Raw genomic sequence first — 22,925 nt, forward strand, 5'->3', positions numbered from 1 at the left:
ATAATTTCATTGTTTTCTATTGTCCTTTTCTTCTTTGTCTGCACTTCATCTAGCAGAAATAAACAACATATTGATGTTGTAAATATTGTATGAATGATGCACAAACACACAGCTAGCTTGTTGACATATGAGCCATTTAAATGAGCAAGTTAGTTGGAAAAAGCCTGAAAGACGAAAAATGCTTCATATTGATAAACTGTAGCTTTGCAGCAGTTAGTGTGCAAGTCTGCTCCTTCCACCTACGTACTTCTGGAAAAGTGTTGTGAAATATCCATATTTTATAGTTCTATATGGGCAGATATTTGGTATTACAAAGACTAAAAACTTAAAAACTCAAATTATTGTCCTAGTTCTTTGAACAAATATCATAGTACTGCACAAACTTTGAAAGGGCCTGCTCAGTGCCCGGTTGCATCAATTCAGCTCAACAAAACCTTACATTTATTGCCCAGGAGGATATGAATCATACCCAGCAGTCAAACAGGAACAGAGTTCATTATTTTATGCCTTGATTCCAATATAAGCAAAGAGCTGTGTGTATGCACACGTAGAAATCCACTGTTGTTTTATCGGCAGCCAGGTCCATCGGCAGTCCTGTGGTTCCCCCAGCCTGCCAGAGAGCAAACGTGCAGCTCAGAGGCACAAAGTCAGCTATCAGCTCACCATCTGGGCAGCCACTAAATCTACTAAAGTGTTTAGCTAATGTTGTCTTTATAATTTCAGTGTCGTAAAACCTGCCAACAACCATTTTTTAAATTTTCTGTTTTATATGATGACCCGCAAACTACGAAAGCATCGTTGAATTTTGGTGCTGTGTTTTTGTCCCACTCAGTGGGCTGCAAAGGTTTTCAATAAAAAACAGCTGCTTTTCTAACTTTATTAGGCAGAACTCACAGGGATGCACTGCTTCAGTGCTCGATGGTGGGTGTTCCTGATGTTTGGAGGTCGTCACGATCGTCAACGATAAACAAACATCAAAAGTTTTAATTAGCAGTTAGCATGAGCTATTGTTAGCTGAGTTAGCTGTCGGTTCATGTGCCGATTATTGATTATTGACTACAGTGACCAGCTTCTACATGCACGGGCAGCCACGTCTCATGATATTTGCATAATAGCCACGCTGAAGCGTTTGAATAAACATAATTTGGTGCTTCAAAAGTTGAATTACTATGAACTTTAGCATGAGAAAGTCAAAGCAACGGATCCACAGTTCAATTTGGCAGTGCGTGGCATCACCACATTCAAACTGAATGAGAAGTGAGATTGCTGAATCCTGAAATGCATCCCAGTCAATCCTGCCTTACTTACTTTAGCTCCTTGTGTATTACTGAAAGTAGCACCTTTGCAAGGGTGTGTCTAAAAAGGGAATCTGGAGTGGCACCACCTCCTTCTGAAAGATGTCTGTCATCTGCTTAATTATTTGGAACAGCTACAATATCCATCTCCAATGGTTGTGGATACATGAGGGATGAATTATTTATTTATTTTTGAATAGCTTTATTTGATTATCATTAAAATTGTAACTTTGATTAACAGCTGTATAGGCAATTTCTATCTGTTAAGCTTCACCTCCGCAGTTGACAGAACCAGACCTGTTGACTGCCATTGCCATATGTTCCAAATGAATTTCCAAGTTTTGTAGGTAAAGCTTTTTTTTTTTTTTCTGGTTCTGTAGATTGTTTCACAGTTCGGCTTCTTTAGCTTTTGAAGCTGAAAAGCTGGAGCTGAATCAAACTGGATCAAGGGTGATGAGTGGGTTCATCTTGTACTGTAGGCAGCGGTCATCCCGTGTCCTTCCTTCTTTAAGGGTGGCACAAAAGTGTTGTTCTTTCAGTCTTCTCAGCTGAATGACTGTAATAAAGAGCTTGAAAATAATGTGACATACTACTGTCCCTATCTAACCCACAGGTACCTTGAATGTGCTATAAGAAATTTGTGACATGTTTATTTTTTATTTTCTGTTTCAATTCAGCCTTTAATGTGTATTACCATGCCTTGCCAGCTTGTTAGATAATATGCTACAAACAGATGAAGGTCTGTTGAGCTTCTACATTCATAATAAATGAATGCAAAGTTGGACGTAGTTCATTTGCAACTACAGGATGAAATCATTAACAAGGAGTCAGAGGCCTCTGAAAGCACCAATTTGTTATCAAGCCACAATAGTATTGCAAACATTTATGTGGCTACACAAGAAAAAGAATAGCGATGAATGTCTTGTTTTGTTCATGTATCAAAAAGGCAGATGTACTCGGACAGGCAGACTAGTAACGGGAGAAAGAAATTCCCTCTGTCAGCTTAAGTCCTGGATCTTTAACAAAAGGGAATATTATTTTTAATGTTTTTTATTTACTCATTTACAAGACAAAGAAAGCTGCCAACTTCTTTAATTCTTCTAAAATTCTTTAATGATTGAAGTAAAAAATCAAAATCACTGTTGAATGAAGTAAAGTTCAATGAAAACTTTCTTCTTTCTTTGCGGGTTCTTTTGATCATCACTACAACACAGCCTGTAATTTTCATGAGGTTCCTTCAGTCCTGGTTCAGGACGTAGTGGCGACAACTTGTCAAAGGAGGGTCTTCACCTCTGAAAAGGTTGCCCTTTGCAAATTCTACGACATGCCTGTGCAACACTTGTCAATTTTAACAGCATTTTTATTCTCTCTTTCACCCTTTAGACAAATGTTTCTTGATCACAAGCATGTTTTCTTCTCATGCATGTAAGTGTGCTGCAGTGATTCAAATGCAAACTGCCACAGAGTCTGACCATATCAGAATGACAGAGGAGGAAATATATATTTTGGGAAAAGCACCTCAAGCATTGAAGAATGAGACCATATCCATGGGGAAATTTATAACCACGTCTTTCTGTCTCTGTTTTGACCTTCTGCATTTCTACCCAGGAATTTTTTTTTTTTTACCAAAAGAGGTTAGAGTGTGTTAATCTGTAAATCTGAAAACAGGTATTTTTAGCTAACACATAATGTCAGACTAGTACATCAATCAAGCACTTTCAGTCTTTTTTTTACTTTAAATAGTGTGCATATGCATTCACCCATCCATTTTCAGAAGTGAATCAAATTAAATTACATAGCACTGTCAACTATTAAATGTCCACAATAGCCAATTTTGTTCTCACCTGTCCTTTGTGTTTTCTATGATAGTGAATCAAAATCATTCTGAATCCATAGGTTCGTGTTCACTACCTGCAATCTGCATACTGCCATTTCTATATATACGTAAACATGATTACCTCTAAATTGCACTGCTAAGGCCTAAAAGCAGAAGAGGGTCTAACTGAAGAAACTGAAACAGTAGTGTCTGAGGAGGATGCTAAATATTATTTTCACTAAGACATCCAGTATGGCTCAATTTTTTTTAATTTTTTTTTTTTAATTATAAGAAGATAAAGAAAAATTAAAAATAGACCTTAAAAAAAAAACTGAATGTCTGAATAACAATGGCTCTTATTCCGTTTAAAGATATGTGTTTAAATTTTCTAAGACAGCCAGGTCTTCATTTGTTCATATACTTGGTCTGGGGCAGATCTACAATTATGACGCTATAGATGTGAAAAATTATTCAGGTAAGAAAAATACTTATGGCAGAGTTGTGCATAAAAAGCACCTACACACAGATTGTGCACTGATTATGTGTATGCAGTGTTTGTATATGAGTCCCAGTGGTTTCTGTCTTTATGTATTTCAGAATGTTAAAATTATTTCAAAGGTTTATCAAACCTCTTCTTGGCAGTTACATAGATCCACAAACAATGAACATAACTATGTACATTAAATGTGGTGACTCCTGTTACCTTGAGCTCTGCAGGGTGGCCAATTTTTTTAGTATCTTGCGCCAAGAATTTAGGGCTACTTTGTTTATATACCGGCCAGTACACAGTAACAGTCATCTCAAGATGTTTTATAAGTTAAAGGCCCTACAGTATTAGAGGCATACAGTGACTCTTACAGAAAGATAAGGAGAGTCATTGAACCATCTATAGCCACTGTTTATCACAGTTAATATTCGTTTGTGAGGACCACATAGCATTTCCTGAGCTCAGAAAATAGACCTAAAACTTGTTTAATCAGGTTTAGCACCATGTATACATACAATTTTAAAAAATCAGAACAGAAAAAAGGCTTGCGCATTATTTTAAATGCTTAACGTAATGCCATTTAACATGCTACTTACATTTTTAAAAGCTGCCTCACACTACATCCTGAATCCTTGTCCCCACAAAATTTTGATGGTGAAGATTAGACAACCTATCTGATGATAAAACACAGTGTAATTTGCTTGTTTACATACTGTTGCCACATGTGTTTCCACATGCATCTGTGCATGTGTACAATTTTGCAACTGACATCACATCTGTGGAAGCTGACTAGGACGCTTTTCAGTAGCAAGTCTCGCTTCAGTCTTGAAAGAGTGCAGTGATGTGAACACAGTGATATATGAACTTCCAAAAAAATACTGCTCCCCTTTTAGCTTGCCAGCCTCCAGCCTTTGTCAAGAGGACAAAGATATGCCCACAAAAACAAGAGGCCATTTACAGGATTCATGCTAAAAAGCAATAACAAATCTTTTATGTGAAAGAACGCTGTCCTGAGATGTGAGGAGGGGACTAACTTTGGTGAATTTTGCCCTGTCTTTTTGTTGATGACATTCAAAATGACAGTTCTTAATCAAAATTAGCACCTCAGTAAAAGTGAAATGGAGACATTCCTTTGTTATTTTTAAATTGTAAAAATGAAATCACTATCTGACTAAAGGACTGTACATATATATATATTTCCTGTGAAATAAAACACTACAGAAATACAAAAGGAAAGCTGAATATACTTGAAGTCTACCCATCAGTAGATCACAGCTACAGTGAGAGTAATTCCAAAACTTAAGTCAATAATTTTGCATCATATTCTGGGATTTGTAAGCCATTATTAGGTACTATGGCTCTTACATCACAGCCACAGTTTGAGCAAAACAATAAAAATGTTCTCCTGTTAAAAAAAAAAATTAAAGTTGCAAACAGGATGCTTAGCTGATTATTTTCATCAATTTTTTTAGGTTGTTTAATGTGTTATCATTTTGAATGCCCTATAATTTCTTAAATATAGACCATGCACTATGATTGTGTGGATGGACATGAGATGACTTACAACATACAAATGTTGGTGATGATATCAAAACCATGTGGGGCGAATATCTCGAGTAAAAACACGACAAATCTTAAACATCTGCAAATCAGTCACCCAGATCTCCATGCAAAGGTAAGCATTTTAATGCCATGCAGGGTAAAGTGTTTTTCCCAGTCTAGTGAAAATCTCCATACCGCGGTGGACTAGCCTTTCCTAATCTTAGTCCTGAACACTGCCCTGTACCTTTCAGAGCGTGTCCTGCTGTAAAACACTCGTATTATTTCATGATCAGGTGTGTGAGAAGCAGGTGAAACGCTAATGTTAATATTATTAATAATATTCCATAACTTTTAATAAATATTTAATTTTGTGTAAGTGTGTATAATGACTAATTCAAGAAGAAAAAGCATTTACATTTTACACTCTTTATATTTTAGTCGACTAAATCGACTGTAGATTTAGTCGACTATATTCTTACGATAATTTCGTCAACTAAAACTAGACTAAAACTAAAATTATTCAGATGACTAAATTATGACTAAAACTTAATTACATTTCGTCAAAAGACTATGACTAAAACTAAATCAAAATTTGCTGTCAAAATTAACACTGCTCGGCACCTGCACACAGTGCCAAAGATACCAGTACCTGGTTTAAGGACCATGGTATCCCTGTTCTTAATTGGCCAGCAAACTCGCCTGACCTTAACCCCATAGAAAATCCATGGGGTATTGTGAAGAGGGAGATGCGATATGCCAGACCCAACAATTCAGAAGAGCTGAAGGCCACTATCAGAGCAACCTGGGCTCTCATAACACCTGAGCAGTGCCACAGACTGATCGACTCCATGCCACGCCGCATTGTTGCATTAATCCAGGCAAAAGGAGCCCCAACTAAGTATTGAGTGCTGTACATGCTCATACTTTTCATGTTCATACTTTTTAGTTGACCAACATTTCTAAAAATCCTTTTTTTGTATTGGTCTTAAGTAATATTCTAATTTCCGGAGATACTGAATTTGGGGTTTTCATTAGTTGTCAGTTATAATCATCAAAATTAAAAGATACAAACATTTGAAATATATCATTCTGTGTGTAATGAATGAATATAATATGCAAGTTTCACTTTTTGAATGGAATTACTGAAATGAATAAACTTTTTCATGATATTCTAAATTTATGACTTTAAAAACATCTTGATGTAACTGCTTTGAAATCCAAGGCCTTTGGTGTGATCCGGATTCAAGAAGCACTCCTGCTCAAATACTTTTATTCAAATTTTAGATAATATAATTAATTTTGTGTATCAGTAAATAACAACTGTGTTATTGCTACTTTTAACTGAGTAAACATCAGAGAATGCCTTTCAGCGTGTTTCAGTATCATACAAAACTTAATAACTAAGCATAAAATCATGGTTAAAACAAAACATAAACAGATGTTAAACTTCAAACATCAAAGCTTTTTTCATCCATAACCTTTACTTTTTATTGTTTTATGGATGAAATAAAACATCTTTCTTCTTCCAAATCAGTTTCTGTGTGTATTAAAGGCTTCTGTACAGCACACTGACATTTTCATTAAAAAAATAGCTTCAGACACTGTAAAGATCACATGAAACGAGTTTCACTGACTTTTATCGACACTAATTAGATCCTTCAGGTTTTGAGTTGGTCTTCAGTTTACTCAGAATCATCTCTTCACAGCAAATTAAACATTTTTCTTTTCAGAGAAAGTATTCCTCTCAGCTTGTACTATCATAGTCAGTGTTGTGTCAAGTTAAAAGGTACAAAACTATGACTTCAGTTTAACTTACACTGCAGTACTTAAAACATCTTCACACCAAGTTACATATTGTAATGTGCAGTTTGTCTAGACGTTTATTGAAAAACTCTCACAAAGAGAGAAACTCAGTTGAGTTTATCCTGTTGGACATAATCACTGTAAATTATTAGTCATAGATTTATCAAGGGGAACAAACGCTCCAATCATTTCCCCCTTGTGTCAAGAACATTTTGTTGTGTTTCATTTTCATTGCCGCTCAGAGGGTTTTTTCACAGCCCATCTGCCTGCTGGGAATCATCCTGCTCATGTCAATGTTGTTATTTGCGAAGATCTCCTTGGCTTTCTCGATGGTGGACTCTGGCAGGGTTCGTGTTCGCCCCAGGATCCAGGCGAAGTCAACGTGGAAGAGCCTGAGGATGTCAGTGCATGAATACACCAGGGCCGAGTTCACGTAGTCAGTAGACAGAATCCAGTAAGGGGAGTAGGGAAGGACTGCGATAACGACAGAAGTTGTGAGAATCAAGTAGAACAAAACAAAGCCACACACAATAAGAGAAGGTAATATTTCTAATATGTGGCTTATAAAAGCTGATAAACTCACTACATTATCAGATCATTCCCTGAACAACCCACAAGACAGCCACTTATTCTCAGTGTTGTCATCAAATGTTGCTCACCATAGGAATAACTTATTCCCAGCTTGGCTGGATTCTTTATGTCCTCTACGACCCCGATCCCTTCAATTTTCTTCAGCTCTCCTTTTCTGATTTATTCCAGACAGACAGACAAATTTCATGTTAGACTAAAGCAACTGCACACCATGCAGACATTACCTCCTGGCTCCACATTTGTACAGATAAATTGCACACAGGACTCACAGTATTTCAGAGCTGACCACTCGAATGGAGTTGCTCGTCGTCAAAGTGAAATTGGTTTCAATGCAGCGGCCTCTTTCAAACTGGGCTGGCAGTTTGGCAATTTCAAACCATCTCCCCATGAACTGTGAGGGCAAAACACACACGGGTTCAAAGATAATTTAGAGCAATGGGAGTACAGACTATGAATAAATTTACATACTTTAATATAAGGTATGTGTCTTATAAAACCTACTCTATATCAGCTGTGGGAAGTAATTAAACTGTGTGGTTTGGCCAATTTCCTGTCTGGGACAATAAAGTCTGACTTTATTTAGTTTTTGTACTAATGTATGTATTTCTATGTTATTAAATGTATTGAACAGCTTTACTTACGTACATTGTGAGTTAACTTACAGTGTTAACAAACATTTAAATACCACACTTGTGGGGTGTCTTGAAAATTAAAAATTAATGTGACCCAGGGCTCTAGAAATAAAAAGTAAATTTTACCCGAACACACAATAATTTAGATGCATTCAGTTAATTTCTAATTATATAGACTCAATTATAATTTCCCACATGAAAACAGAATTTATATGACTAAATTATATGTTTCACTTTGGTGGTGTTATTATTAGAATTAGTAGTAGTAGTTGCGTGTATGTATGTATGTGACTTTTTGGCTCCCACATGACACATAAAGACAAATGTAATTACTAACACTCCTATCTGCTTGCACCTTAAATTATTCCAATTTAAATCACAAATGCTTGTAAATGCAATACTTTTGATACCACAACTAATAGTAATGATATCAATCTAAAATAGTAAAGGGTTGGAGTACTAATCAAATCAACAATAAAGTATATGTCGGTAATAATTCACTTGTCATCTGTGTTGAAGCATAATTAATAATGGCTACTAGCTATTTAATAAGAATTCAATGTTTGACCCATGAAAATATTTAAACAGAAGCCAACAGAAATATGTGAGCTTACTGGGGCTCACACACTGATAGAAGTTCTGGAAAAAACAGAGCCTGTGGTCTCATTTATTTCCTTTTAAAACTGTGCAAGGGAAGAAGGACCTCATGTCATTCACATATAATGTGTTCAGCATTGACTGTCCTGCGACTGGTACCTGTTTAAGGTTGAAGGCAGGTTGAACAGCAGGCTCTGGACATGGGCCCCAGTGGGGAACTTGAGCCCTGATGATGGGGAGGATAAGTGCAAACACCAGAGCAAAAGGTAACTTCATGGTAAAGATGTGAAGTTATTACCTGCAGAGCATATGGAAAACATGTAGATGAGGTAACAAAGCAAAAGAAATACATTTTTTTCAAACACACAAAACAAACAAGATTACTGCTAAACTATTAACCATGCATTACACATTTTAAGACTTACATCAGATCAGGCAATATTTCCTTCACAAATATGTCCTAATACTAACCCAGTGGTAATTTTAATATTCACATAATTATTCACCACAAATTTTCTCTTACCTCTGTGTCCCGGTGGTTCAGATATGAGTTCTGTCTTTTCAGACTCTGCTGTTTGAGATGGAGACGTAGCTCTCCACGAGGTTTTGCAGTGCTGCTGCTCTGTGTCATCAATGATCGTCTTTGTGTAGAGCTAACTTTATTTCAGACATGAAGTAAGCTATTAGCAAATTGGAGTCATGGGGGACATACCGGGAGAAATGTAATGAATGTAATAAAACAATCTGGATGTCCTCCTGCCCCAGATGGGCACAAAAGTATATTTTTTGTTTTATTATCAGAGGATTTCTTGCAAAGCTACATGATGTTTTTCTGCACATGCAAACACATACACTATACTTACAGCCATGAACAGCTGAAGAACAAATCATAGTTATGCATGTTTACATAAATACAATGCACAAAATAATTAGATTTGATGTGATTCAATAATATTTTGTCACCTCAAAGCACAGTGCCACATCAGCAGGGCAGAACTGTAACTTTTGCATCAGTTCACATTTGTTGCTCGTCTCAACAAATAGTGAACGGATTTGACTAAAGTGTAAATATTTATGATTCCATCACTTGAATGACCCACTGTCACCCTTCAATACCATCAGCAAATGATGGCATTTATGGCTTTACACCAAGAGTTAATTGGTGATTCTAAATTGGCCATAGGTGTGGATGTGAGCGTGAATGGTTTGGTCTGTGTCTCTCTGTGTTAGCCCTGCGACCAGTTGGTGACCTGTACAGGGTGTAACCTGCCTTTCTCCCTATGACAGCTGGGATAGATTCCAGCACACACACACACACACACACACACCCCCCCCCCACACACACACACACACAAGACCCTGAGAAGAATAACCAGAAGTGGATGGATGGATGGATGGATGGTGTCAAAGGCATTGTACTTCATGGGTCACATAGAGACTACTGAATCTATTAACTGATTAAAAAAAAAAAATTGTTTCCTTTTCTTTTATATACATTTGATAAACCATTTTTTATAAAACTGATGATGAACAGCCTGAGTTTTTCAACAATACATAACAAATCTCTCGCATCAAGAAATGTAGCAGAAACCCATCAGCACGACTCTTTGGGCTTACACAAGAAATGATTAAAATACATTTTCTGTCAAATTACTGAAAAGTTGCTCATTACCAGACTTTATTCGAGAACTAAAACCAAAAAAGTTTAATTAACAAAAAAATGTTTCTTATACTTTCTGAGATGTTGTGTGTCTTTGTTACTGAGAAGACTGTAAAACTGGCCACTAGCTTCTCTTCAATGATCAGGAATTGAGCAACCAAACTCGACACACAATTCTTATCTATATCAAATATTATGATGTCATTGTGTTGCATAGCAGCAATCTAGCAACAGGCTAAAATGAGCTGTTTTTGGCATCTATGTGCCCGTAGCACCTCACAAATGCATTGTATAATTTTTATTTCATGACAATAACATCTGAATTATACATGATATATTATAACATCATCATGTTGCCCAGCAACCACCTGGCAATGGGCTAGCATGACCTATTTTTTACATTATGTACCTATAATATCTTATAAAACCCCGGCATCATTCATTTATGTCATTTATTTCATAGAAAACAGCACAAACAGGCCAAACAGCAGTGTAGTATAATACTGTGCTAGTTTTTCTTTTAAGTATTCTAAAACAGGGGTGGGAAATTAATTTTCCCAATGGGCCACATGAGAAACTGGGACTGTTAAGAAGGGCTGTACCAATAGGCTAAACTGCTCAGTATAAATTTTATCTCATTATAAGCACATAAAAAGCCTACCAGTGGGCCGGATTTGATCCTTTGGCGGCCTGGTTCTTTCCCCTTGGGCCACATATTTGACACCCTAGTTTACACTGAGACATCTAGAGATATCAAATGGATGGCCCGTTGCCATCAAATTTAGTTGAATAGTTTGAAATAGAAAAAGGAAAAACAACAGAAAAAGTCTGTGAATTACATTTTGCATTTCTTTTGTATTTTTCTGGTTTCTGTTCAGCTGTTCTGACTGACTCATGTTCGTCCTGTCTGTCCTGTCGCAGCTGAAAATAGAAATAGGATTCAAAAGTTGGTCCTGCAGGGCACTAATGAAGAGCATAATTTTCAGATAGTACTGTTGATGAGTCACACGCATACAGCCTACGGTGTCTGAGGAGGGGTGGACTGTTGAGCTAAAATCTGTTTGAATTTGTTTTGACAGCTTAAATTAGCTTGTGTAGTCTTTGCACTTCCTTGTTAAGTTTCACAAACAACACACAACAACAGCAAAATAACCACAAAATCCTATATTTAAAAGTGCAAGTCAGTTTATAGAATACTACTGCAAAAATCACAAAGACAGTGAAGAGAGGTTATCATGAGTAATTATTAATTATTTAAAATGTTACAATCTTCTGTTTAAATCTCAAACCAAAATCTGACAGTTACATGCAACAATGAAATGCTCCCACACAAAGCCCCAGGCAACCAACAAGGTTAAGTTAAAAAAGAAAAAAAAGACAAAGATCAAAAGGCTCAATTTCCAACTAATACACTTCAGAGAGGAATGACTTGTTAGGTGCACTCAGATCCATCAAAGCCTGTTTTCCCGGGATCCAGGCAATGAGATCAACTGGTCAGAAGATCAAGGCAAAGAATTAACCACACTGGCAAACTGGCTGAGAACATTTCAAAGGGGTGTATTAAAGATGCAGAATGTAAATGTTTTAAAGGGACAGGAGCATTCTGGTTTTGATTGCATACATGTGATTTACAGTGTTTGTTTAGGTCGTCTGTGGAGGATGATTCAGTTTCTGTTTTTGTCTCTGTCTTAGGTAAACTGGATTGTCCTTTACGCTGAAGTTTTTCTCCCACTTTTCTCTTAAAGATTAATCTGAGACTGTCTATTCATTCACCTAGAGCAGCAGGTTATAGGACACATGGAGATACTTAACCACCTCTTTAGAATTACCTCATTGGTATACAGACCCACACCTTGTTCTTATAGTTCAACAGGACTTAAAGCATGCTGCTGACATTATAAAACTGGATGGAAAAACAGTTGTTGCTACATCTCAAATCCGAAACCTAAACTATAAATGAATAAAATTATTTTTGTGATATTTTTCACATGTAATTAAAATGAGTAATAATCTCAACAGAGGTATATCCTGCTGACGTACACGCCCTATAAAACTAAAAGACAAATGTGGTTGGACTTGAGGTACCTCCAAAGTGGATTTGGGGGCAATACTATTCCCAAACCTGCACTGGTTAATATTTTGTCCACTTGGGGGCAGCACGAGAAGCTGAAGCCAATGACAGTAAACAAATGGCTGTTTTTATAACCACAGCACTAACTGCAGAACTAAATGATAGTGTAATGTGTGGCCATTTGATTCTTGGTCATATGAAATGTGGACTAAACCTCAAAATCCTAAAAGCTGAAAACAGTGTCAGAAATGTGCTCAGCCTCACCAGTGTTCAGTGCTTTTAATGAGTTAAAAAGCTCTTTAAAAAGCATGAGAGTTGTGTCTTTTATTTCGAAATACATTTGTGCTTTTCTGATATTACAACAGATAAAAAGTGAATTTCTGACGTATAAACAATAACAACAACAAACTAACATGACTGCTCTTTTGCTTCTTTTTCTTGTAATGTCATGAGTGACATCTGTACCTCTGCTTTTACAGAGAAATGAAAATGCATAAACATAATCTTCAAAGCTGCATGCAAGTAAATATATCTACCCTGGAAATTATTAGGTAATTAAAAAAATATCAATTTTGTTTATCACATGGTGCTTTAATTAAGTTTTACCAGCAGCTACATTAATATGATCTGTCAGCGCTGCATGACAGCTGCTTTTACATGCATTTCATGTCACACTGAGGCAGCTGTGCACACAAGCATGCTGTGGGTTAAATATGAGGAAACACACAAAAAAAAATCTTCAAAGGGTATTTTTACCTCACCCGCCGATAGGTCGAAGGTTATGTTGTCACCCATGTTTGTTTGTTTGGTAGAAATATAACTTTAAAAAGTTTTGAACGAAAATGGATGCAACTTTGTGGAAATATTCCTTAGGCATTCAAGAATGTATGATTTCATTTTCAAGGTCAAAGGTCAATCTCGCCGAAAAAAATGTAAAAAAATCGCTATCGCTATCTGTCAGTGGTGAAAATTTAAAATTCACATCTCAGTGAACTTTTCACCCATTGCGATGAAATTTGGTACTCAGGTACGTGATGGCATTCTCTGTTACAGGACATAACCCAACATCATCTTTTTCTATTTTGAATTAAAATACCCACAATAATGTGAACTACAAACCCTACACAAAAATCATACACATATACAACTATTCATATCTCAGCAAATGACAGTGTTTGTATAATAGATAATAATAATGATAAGGGCAAACTAAAACGTTGTCTCCAGTAGAGTTTGGTAGAGTAGAGGTTTGTATGATTCAACTTCACTTTTCTAGTCTCAAAATCCCAGTTAAATGATACAGAGACATAATCAAAATAACTACAAAGAGAAAAAAAAGTGAACACAATAAGAATTTAATTCTGTATACATCTGACCAAATATGACTATGTTTGAATGGCTTGTAGTTTAATGGCGTCTCAGTACCCCCCCCCTCCCCCAGCAACAGCATTATAAGCTACAACAAACTCTGTCAGAGTTCATTTGCTGTTTAAAAGTATTGTCATTATTGTGTCCAGCCCCTGTAAGAAAAAAATAAATCATAACACTTTTTCTATATCATTAATTTAATGAAATAATTAGAATATAGTCAAAGACAATAATTTTAAATCTACTTGAACAATTAAAGTGGTTGCTTCCTGTTGCTGTGGGCTAAAATGATTATGAAATCTGCATGTTCCTTCATGTTAGAGGTGCATCATTTCGGTAATTTAATTGACCTTAAAAAGACTCGTGTCCCTTTTTTGAGGTGTCAAGGAGAAATGAAAAATGACTGAATGGACCATTCAGACCTAAATTAAATTAAACACAAACACCTCTGATCCAAGTGATAAGAAACTGATGTAGCAAGTGATGTAAAAAAAATAAACAGCCTTATTTCTTTATGTCTGTTTTCTATTACCACTTTATTAAAGTCTACCACCACTTAAACTGGGATTAATCCACCAGTTTGACACCCTGCCCCCACTAAAAAATTTTTACAAACATTCCCGATCCCCAGATTCTAATAAATTTGGCATGTTTAGCATGTTTGTGAATTTGAAGTCAGATTTCTCAGCTCTCGGGTAAAATTCCAATATTTATCTCCCTTTGCAGTTCACCTGTCATAGTAGTAGATGGTAATAATACAGGTGAACACTTAATTTTTCAGGTCAAGCTTCCTCCAGGATGAGAGCATTATAAGCATCACCGTTATCACCATTGTGCTCCTTGCTTTTGGATTCTTGCCACTGGTTGAATTGCAGAGAATAAATGCCTGACAGTTTGATCTTGCAGTCTCAGCCAATTTAAATTAACAGCTCTGAATCAAAGGGCAGCTCTGTTGTAAAAAGCTTTGGACACCAATTTGCAAACACTCTCTCCGACAGGAGATGTGATGAATTTTTTTAAGGCTAAAATAAGACTGTGATTATCTTGAGACAACAGTTACAGTTTTACCAAACCAATCACAATGCAGACTGTAGATAAAAGTAATAATTAACTGTTTAATATTCAGAAATGAACGTAGCTATTTATCACGATACACTGCTGTTTTCAATTATTCTTCTGCTCCATGTAATGATCTCTAAATTTTAAATGTTTTTTAATTAGTTTTTCAAGCCCTGCTGCTCCTCGTCTGATTCTTTTATGTAAATCCCTTTTATAACAAACCCACAAAAACCGCGTCAGCCTCAACCCACTTCCTGTGTGAGTGGTTTTCAAGGCCCTCAAAGCCTTTTGTTAAAGAGATGAAAAGTGAGTCCAGAAGCAGAGAGAGCTGCAAACAATCCAGAAAACCAGGAACACCTGAGCCCAGTTCATGTATTTTTTTTTTTTTTTTCATACCCGTGTGTGATCGGTGAGAGGAGAACCTGAGGTCTATCAAAGTAGGAAAATGCAGTAAACACTGACCTAATGCTGCACTTTTGTCTGAAGGTGGAAAAAAAACTGATGCTGGATGCAAGATCTGTTTGATGTAGTACAGTAAATAAGGACACTGAAGCTCTTCATCTCACGTCATCACAGGTTCCCTTTAAAAAGCCTCTTTAGTGTCTGGATCATTTTATCTTTTATCAGTATGCTGATATGTGTTTTATAAAATCCACAAGAAACAAAATGAGCTTATCTTCTTGCTCTGTTTTATCTTCTGTCTTTGTCAGACGTAGTTCAGTAGATGAAATAAATGTTTGTCTGGGGAAAGCCACTCTACCATTAAAATTTTAGCTCAGCTCTAAGGCTGTAAATGAATCTGTGTAACCAGTTTGTTTAATATATGTAAAAGAATGTGGTGCTACATTAAAAGCCTTGCCCTCTCAAAATTAGAACTATCTCCAGAGTAAATCCTGTACTTTCAAACTCAGACCTGGAGAAAGTCATACATGACTGTCCTCACTGGCATTAATGAAAAGTTATCCTTTCACCTCCAGCTGGTTCAGAAAGCAGGAACTTGACTTCTTTTAGGTTTTAGCAGCCAGATCACATCATCCTTATCCTGGCTTTTCGCCACTGGCTTCCTGTACATTTTGGAATTGATCTTACTGATTGTCAAATCAAACATGAGGAGCTACCCACTGTGAATAAGGGAGCAGCTGAAAGTAGCTTCTTCTACTGATTACTTTTAAAGCTCCTCTGTCTGGCCCCAAACAACACAGCAGAATTATCATCATGTTCTAGTTAACGTCCATTGTGTCTTCTTTCCCACTTGGTATTCTTTGTGTATTTTTAGTTTCACTGGGTTCCTATATTTGGTCTCCACATTTATGTCCTTTTGAATCATTGTTGGACTGTGCCTTTTGCCACCCACCTGGTTTGCTGCGTATGACCTCAGCCTGGGAAAAAAAAAATGTATTTTGAACATTAACTCTGCCCCCTGTTGTCCTGTGCTTTTCTCCACTTTCCCAGGAAACATTTGCAGCTGTGCAGGGTTGCTGTTTGCAAGTATGACGTCTTTTCAATGTTTTTTATTTTTATTTTGGTTTAAGTGCCAGGCTACCTGTTTCCCCTCCACTGAAAAAGTCTGTCAGGTCTAATTTCACATATATAAGGCTAAACAAGAAGGGGTTCTCTCCCCTTCTTATAAGCGACATAAAAATAAAGCTGTGACAATGTGAAAAAAAAAAAAAGTTTAAAATAACTGCTCAGCCTAAAGATAAGTCCAGCTTTGTGACTGAGTCCTGTGTCATCCTCTAATATTTCTGCATAAAAGCCTCTGTTTGTGCAGGAAATAACTTTATTATCACATTTTTGGGGACTGAAATTTTTACATTTTTAATAAGCAGCTGCTAACTTATCATTTTTTAGTGCAATTTCAGAGTTGCTTTTTCTAATTTTGACATTCATCTTGATGTTTGTTGTTTGGCTGTCTTTCAGGAAAAAAATGATAGTGTGAAGAAGGGATTGGTGAATGAATGAGATTCAACAAACACAAAGATGTGATTACATTACATGACTAACCTGCTTCTGCTGCTGAGAGGCCTGTTTGAAAAGAGTACTTATTTGAACAGGTGCCAGCTCTCACACTCACCCCGTATCATCACACAGTGGAGGGACTCGTGATCGATAATGAAGCAATATAGGTGTTTGGATCTTTAAAAGAACCTCAGAAGCTGAGTTCTTTCACACATGCAAGTAAACAGTAAACAGTCAGTGGCCATGATCCTTCATGATATTTTCTTCTCTATGTTTATGTCTTTTCACATTTCTTAATCTTTCCTTCTCTAATTGACACTCAAATCATGTTTTGTTCACAGTGAACTCCTGTTTTTTTATTCTCTGCAGGTTGAGGTGAGAAGATGAAGGCCATGCAGGTGGTTGCATTGATTCTGCTGTCTGTTGTTGCAGCCAGTGATCGGGTCTTGAGGTTGGGCAAATGTCCCCAGCCTGCTGTTCAGGCCAACTTTGATGCTGACAGGGTGAATACTAAACTTCTTTTCTTTTTCCTTTGCTTCTAGGAAATTTGGCCTACAGTTTCAGTCATACCATCCCCAAGAGCCTATTATTCTGAGTGCTAAATGTTAATTACTGACTCTGTTTTATACTTACTGTGTGAAATCTTATATTGTGTTTCCTCTGCAGTACCTTGGTAAATAGTATGAGATCCAGAAGTTCCCCACAAGCTTCCAGAAAGGCCAATGTGTCACTGCCAACTATAGCCTACAGAGTCCCGCAGTGACTGAGGTCCTTAACACTGAGCTTCTTTGAGGAGCTAAAATATCTACATTTAGATTTTACATTTCATTTTGAAAATATTTAAATTCTTAAGAAAACTTCTGCTAAAACTCAGAAGTACACATGGTCCTTGAAATAACTGTAATAATATGAGGTTTTTTTTTTCATTCTTCAGACTACTACTTCATTCTAATGAAAACAGCATTATCATACAACTGTTTCCTCACACTTTTTAAATCCTCATTGTACACATTTTTGCACATGCTTGAACAAAACTTCTGCCTCATGAGCACACAGGGTCACGGGCTTAACCATTGTACTGTGTCAGAAGCATACAGAGCATTTTGCAAAAAACACAGTTTGAAAAGTGAGACTATAATTGAAAGAAAGTGTCTGACTAAAATTAATTTCTGTTTTGTGTTTTATTTTATTAGAGATGATGGAACCATTAATTCCATCGTCAACTCTGCCAGAGTCAAGGACCCCACTGAGCCTTCCAAGCTTGAGGTCTCCTTTAACAGTAAGGACATCTCAGTCAAAGTTGCAGACTCAAATATGTAACTTTCACCTGCAGTCATGACACACACAAGTGAGCCAGATATCCCTGCTGCTTTCACACTTCAGCCCATCTCTCCTGCAGACTCCCCCCTACTGGGTTCTGTCCACCGACTACAGTCACTCTCTGGTCTACGGCCTGTTCCACATGGAGTTGTCCTGGATCCTGAGCAGGGAGCCCACCCTCTCTAAGGAGACCCCTGAAGAGCTCCACAGCATCCTGTGCTCTGTTGGAGTCAGCATGGACAACCTGGTCCCCACCAACCAAGACGAGACTTACTGCGGTCCAGTGAACCAGTAAACATATGCTCCTATTTCAGCCCACAGGACTGTGAGACAGAGGACACACTGCTCCATGCAAGTGATGATTATATGCAAAGACAATGCAACAGTAAAGCTGTGAAAAGAAATGCATATTGCGGTGTCTGTTTTTGCAGTACAAACACAAACTGCACCTTTTTAAAATGCAGTGTTGCAAACTAGGATTTAAATGCCAATTATGCCCAGAAAAAGTCCCAATTTCTGTTTCACCTTCACCACTTTCCTTTTCAAATTTACTTACTGCTGATGGGACTAGACTCCTTCTTAAAAGCATGTTTTTAGCCTTCTTCCCTGTCCCTGGTTAATTTCAAAGCTGCAAACTTAGCTGTCAGTCACATGAGGCTTTTTTTTTTTTTTCATAATCCAACTTAATAATACACTTTATTTTTATTGCTACTTCAAAAACAAAGTGCTCCATAAAGGAAAACAGACTTTTTAAACCCAATTTCACCACCATTAAAGCAGCAGCATTAAAATTTCAAGAATGTGAAGGGAAAGATGCTGAGGATGAAATCTAATAAATGAGCAGTTTCTGTTAAGTGATTCAGATGTAAAGTATAAACAGTTCTATAGAACAAGGTCAAGGAAACTAAAGAAGGGAGCAAAGCAAAGTCATTTAAAGCCTAATTTTAAATACTTCACTAATTTACATAAGCATGCCACTTTGGCAACCACTTAAAAAGCTTTTTATTTTTTTCATTGTTATTCTTTACTATCTCTAAAATGCGACTCCACCCCAACTCACACACAAACATACACCAGTTTGTTCCTTGCCACACTAACACACAGTGTTAAAGATAGGAAATAATTTTTATATGAATCCATTTATATATTGAGATCACGACTGTTACCCTCAGCTGACGTGAATTTACTTTAATGCAAGAATCCTTAAAGATGTGCATTTGTTCAGTTGTGTTTTAGTGCTGGAGGTTGTATATTGACACACTACTTACAAAAAGAAAAGGAATGCAGTTAACACAATTCACTTTTATTGGTGCAGCAATAGAAATTGTATTAAAGCAGCATTTTAATCAACAGTTAGGCACAATTTTTTTACATTGACCTTGCAGTGATGAACCACAGAACATGTTTACTCGTACATGGCTCTGCAGTAATCTACATCCTGGTTGGTGTCAAGCAGCTCATCCACACTGGCTCCAAAAGAGGACAGAGTGTTCTGCAGCTCCTCCAGGGTCTCCTGAGGAAGAGTGGGCTGCCTACTCAGGATCCAGATGAATTCCCCATGGACCTCACCAAAGTCAGTGCAGCTGTACACCAGGGCATAGTTGTCGTAGTCAGTGGAGAGAACCCAGTACGGAGCAGGGGGAGAGTCTGGAAGTATGAAGAAAGTTTTCAAAAATTTTTGCATTATTTGAAGCCACAACTAAGCTGCAATTTAAAATGTTGAAACCATGATCTGTGTATAATAAAAAAAAAAAAAGGGTACCATACTTTCAAAGAAGGAGACCAGCAGCTTGGCAGGCTCAGACGGGTCCGCGGCCTTGGCGGTGCCACTAATGCTGTCAATGTTGCCATCAGGACTAAAATAGATAGAGAGTTAAAAGATAAAAAAAAAAAGAAAGAAAAAACTACCCTTTGGCAACAGAAACACACACATTTTAAATTCCAATTGTAAAGAGTCAAAGAGTTATTTATGCTTTCAAGGCACTTTTATCCTTTTTTTTAAATTATTGATTTGTTTGCAGTATTCAAATTCTTTGTAAAATAAATGTTGGTGAGTTGTAGGTAGTAGGTGATTTGTTATTTCTTTAAAGGGTGTGGTGTTCTCTTCATCAGAGAACACCACACCCCTTTATTATTATTATTATTATTATTATTTCAGTTTAAATAAAATGCCATTTCAGAATGAATCCATCTTGTGTGTAGACCTGTTCATTTACCCGATGTGCACTATGGTTAAAAACTAGACTGTGTCTCCCCTAAAATATTTTCTAGACATAGTCTGGGGTATATAGAGTTAAACATTTATTGTGTGTGATATTATAAATCCAAGAAGAAACTGACTGAAGAGCAGGACTGAGAGGACACAGTCGCAGTTACAAATCTACCTGCTTTTTCAGCACCACAGACAGCACCATGGATATATCCATGCCTATATCTTCTACAGATATTCCAGAAAAATGGGGTGAGAGACAAACACTCTGACTCGTACAAACATGATTTGGATAACAGATCTCTGCCTGTGTACTATCTGGCACTGAAGTACTCACAGCAGCTCCCTGTTGAGGACACCAACAACTCCTGGGCTGTCCAGGCTGTAGGTGGCAGTGCAGCACTGGCCCTTCTGGTAGATGTGTGGCAGTCTCTGGATTTCATACCATTTACCAAGATACTGCAGAGGAAGCAGGTGAAGTTGAATTGGGTTTGTTTGTGAGGCATATGTGCACACATCAGTGTGGAAGTTGCAGTTTATCCTAATGAACATCAGTGAAAATAGCCCCATGGGACACAATGAAGAGTTTGGTACTCACCCTTGCAGCATCAAATTTCTCCTGAACAGCAGGTGTAGGGCATCTTCCTGGTTTGAAAACCTGAGCGCTGGCTGACAGAACAGACAGCAGAGTGAGGGAAATCACCTGGATAGCATTCATTTTTCTCCACAACCTGTAAAGAACAAAATAGATATATATGTATGTTTTTTCAGCTTTTAAAAACAAAGCATCAAGAACAGGAGTCAGTCGTGGGTGTTGCTCACGTTCCTGTGTTACTGTGTAGCAATGAAGTTAACTGTTTTGATTGCATGTTTATAGACCTGTCAGTTATCAGCCCCACCTTCGCATTAGCATGTGAGGATATTTTGAGGAAGCAGGTGTGAGATGTTTGACACCTGTTCACATTTGCTCCACAAACGGGGCCTCTAACAGAAAGAGATTAGTTTTACATAAATGTTAGATAAGTGCAGTACACAGAACTGGCTGTTGGCTGTTGAGTAACAGTTTGAGAAAAATAGAGTAGGAGCCAAAGATGATTGTGTATGATATAAGATGGTTTCAGTGGCTAATATACCTTTGATTGATTCTTCTCCATCCAGAGACTGGAATTGGCGTGCAGATGAGATAAGGCTTGCAAATGATTGTCTGAACTCAACTGTAGAGACCTAGACTGTCTTCCAGCTCTAGCCACATCCTCCAGGTCACATTGCTTGTCTTTATTTTCATTTCAGTTTGATTTCCTGGACACTGTGTGTGTTTTATACTTAAAATAAATACAGCTTTATCTCAGCAACAACTCTGCTCTGTGGACCTTGGATTATTTTGGATGGGAAGAGTCAGATGTTTGTTCACCCACTACAAGCAGTTATCAGGAGATTAAATAACCACTACAGATATAATTCTATATTAGTTTTCTCAGATATAGCATGACATAAGCAATGAGGCTCATGTAATGAGGACATTCCCATCAGCCTCAACTCAACCCTGTGTTTGAGGCAAGCTATAAATGAAAGCAGGCTTTTTGAATTTTAATCATTTTACTTTAGCTTTAGAGGCCAAACCCATTTTTATCTCAGGCTCTAACCCAGTTTATTTCTGCAGTAAGACTAAGATTCTCAGTACTGGAGTTTAGTATAAGGTGTGACTCCTAGATCGAACCTCAAGTGGTCACTTGAGGCAGTTTTTAGAACCTCTCCCGGCTAACTAGCCCGGCAGGTGTTGCCTCGGGTGTAGTCAAGGTTGTCATCCTTCATATTTCTGTGGTGTGTGACATAACCGTTAACCTTCAGGGGGGCATGTAATATCACAGTCAGCAGAAAAACCATACACACACTCACCTTTGTGTAAGACAGAAATGTTTGTTTTGACTAAACATTAACAGGAACTGAAGCAGTTTTTTGATTAACTTTTGTTGGAGTTTTTAACTATCCATCCATCCTTTTCCTTGCACTTATCATTTTCAGGGTTGGGGGAGGGGGGCTATCCCAGCTGCCACAAGGCAAGAGGCAGGGTACACCCTGTACAGGTCATCAGCCTGTTGCAGGGATAACATGGAAAGACAGACAACCATTCACACTCACCTTCACATCTGTGGGCAATTTAGAATCACCACTAAACCTAACCCCACTAAACGCACGTCTTTGGACTGTGGGAGGAAATTGGAATACCTGGAGAAAACCCACAGAGACACGGGGAGAACATGCCTTGGCCCCAGCCAAGGTGGATTCAAACCTAGGACCTTCTTGCTGTGAGGAGCAGTGTTTTTACTAGCTTATTAAATACTTGCAGCTTTATAAGGTTACCTACAGGATCCATCTAGTCACCTCGCACAACAGGTGCCGTCACTTATTAATTAAAAAATTATTGATGAATTATCGGGGTAAACATTATGTTTTGGGAATTTTTTTTTTCCCAATACACTGCACATTGTGACACATGGAAATGTCTGGAGAAGCCC

General features: G+C 37.4%; 2 protein-coding genes and 1 pseudogene across 3 annotated transcripts; 1 reads left to right on the forward strand and 2 right to left on the reverse strand.

Moving 5' to 3' along the window:
- Positions 1-6,760: 6,760 nt before the first annotated feature.
- apoda.1 (apolipoprotein Da, duplicate 1) lies at positions 6,761-9,411 on the reverse strand. The gene is made up of 5 exons (XM_030751849.1): positions 9,287-9,411; positions 8,923-9,061; positions 7,804-7,925; positions 7,603-7,688; positions 6,761-7,417 (listed from the first exon to the last, which is right to left on the reverse strand). The coding sequence occupies exons 2-5, from the start codon at positions 9,037-9,039 to the stop codon at positions 7,182-7,184; spliced, it is 561 nt and encodes a 186-aa protein (XP_030607709.1). The 5' UTR covers positions 9,040-9,061; positions 9,287-9,411; the 3' UTR covers positions 6,761-7,181.
- Positions 9,412-17,263: 7,852 nt separating this feature from the next.
- On the forward strand, positions 17,264-18,495 carry LOC115796408 (apolipoprotein D-like; annotated as a pseudogene).
- A 1,016-nt stretch (positions 18,496-19,511) lies between these two features.
- LOC115796291 (apolipoprotein D-like) lies at positions 19,512-21,340 on the reverse strand. 2 transcript variants are annotated; one of them, XM_030752614.1, is made up of 5 exons: positions 21,309-21,340; positions 21,008-21,140; positions 20,747-20,868; positions 19,968-20,056; positions 19,512-19,847 (listed from the first exon to the last, which is right to left on the reverse strand). In XM_030752614.1, the coding sequence occupies exons 1-5, from the start codon at positions 21,320-21,322 to the stop codon at positions 19,606-19,608; spliced, it is 600 nt and encodes a 199-aa protein (XP_030608474.1). In that variant the 5' UTR covers positions 21,323-21,340; the 3' UTR covers positions 19,512-19,605. The 2 variants fall into 2 exon arrangements, with proteins under 2 accessions (XP_030608474.1, XP_030608475.1); XM_030752615.1 differs by lacking the exon at positions 21,309-21,340 and adding an exon at positions 21,232-21,242.
- Positions 21,341-22,925: the final 1,585 nt, after the last annotated feature.

This window comes from Archocentrus centrarchus, chromosome 17 (assembly GCF_007364275.1).
Source record: "Archocentrus centrarchus isolate MPI-CPG fArcCen1 chromosome 17, fArcCen1, whole genome shotgun sequence".
Lineage (NCBI taxonomy): Eukaryota > Metazoa > Chordata > Actinopteri > Cichliformes > Cichlidae > Archocentrus > Archocentrus centrarchus.

Bases quoted from the DNA above. Each gene is read 5' to 3' on its own strand.
- apoda.1 (XM_030751849.1), bottom strand. From the start codon at position 9,039: ATGAAGTTACCTTTTGCTCTGGTGTTTGCACTTATCCTCCCCATCATC. The intron at 7,926-8,922 runs GTACCAGTCGCA...TTGCCCTCACAG, and splicing joins CTGCCTTCAACCTTAAACAG to TTCATGGGGAGATGGTTTGA. The intron at 7,689-7,803 runs GTGAGTCCTGTG...GGAATAAATCAG, and splicing joins GTGGTCAGCTCTGAAATACT to AAAAGGAGAGCTGAAGAAAA.
- LOC115796291 (XM_030752614.1), bottom strand. The intron at 20,869-21,007 runs GTGAGTACCAAA...CTTCCTCTGCAG, and splicing joins AGAAATTTGATGCTGCAAGG to TATCTTGGTAAATGGTATGA. The intron at 19,848-19,967 runs GTATGGTACCCT...TCATACTTCCAG, and splicing joins GCTGGTCTCCTTCTTTGAAA to ACTCTCCCCCTGCTCCGTAC.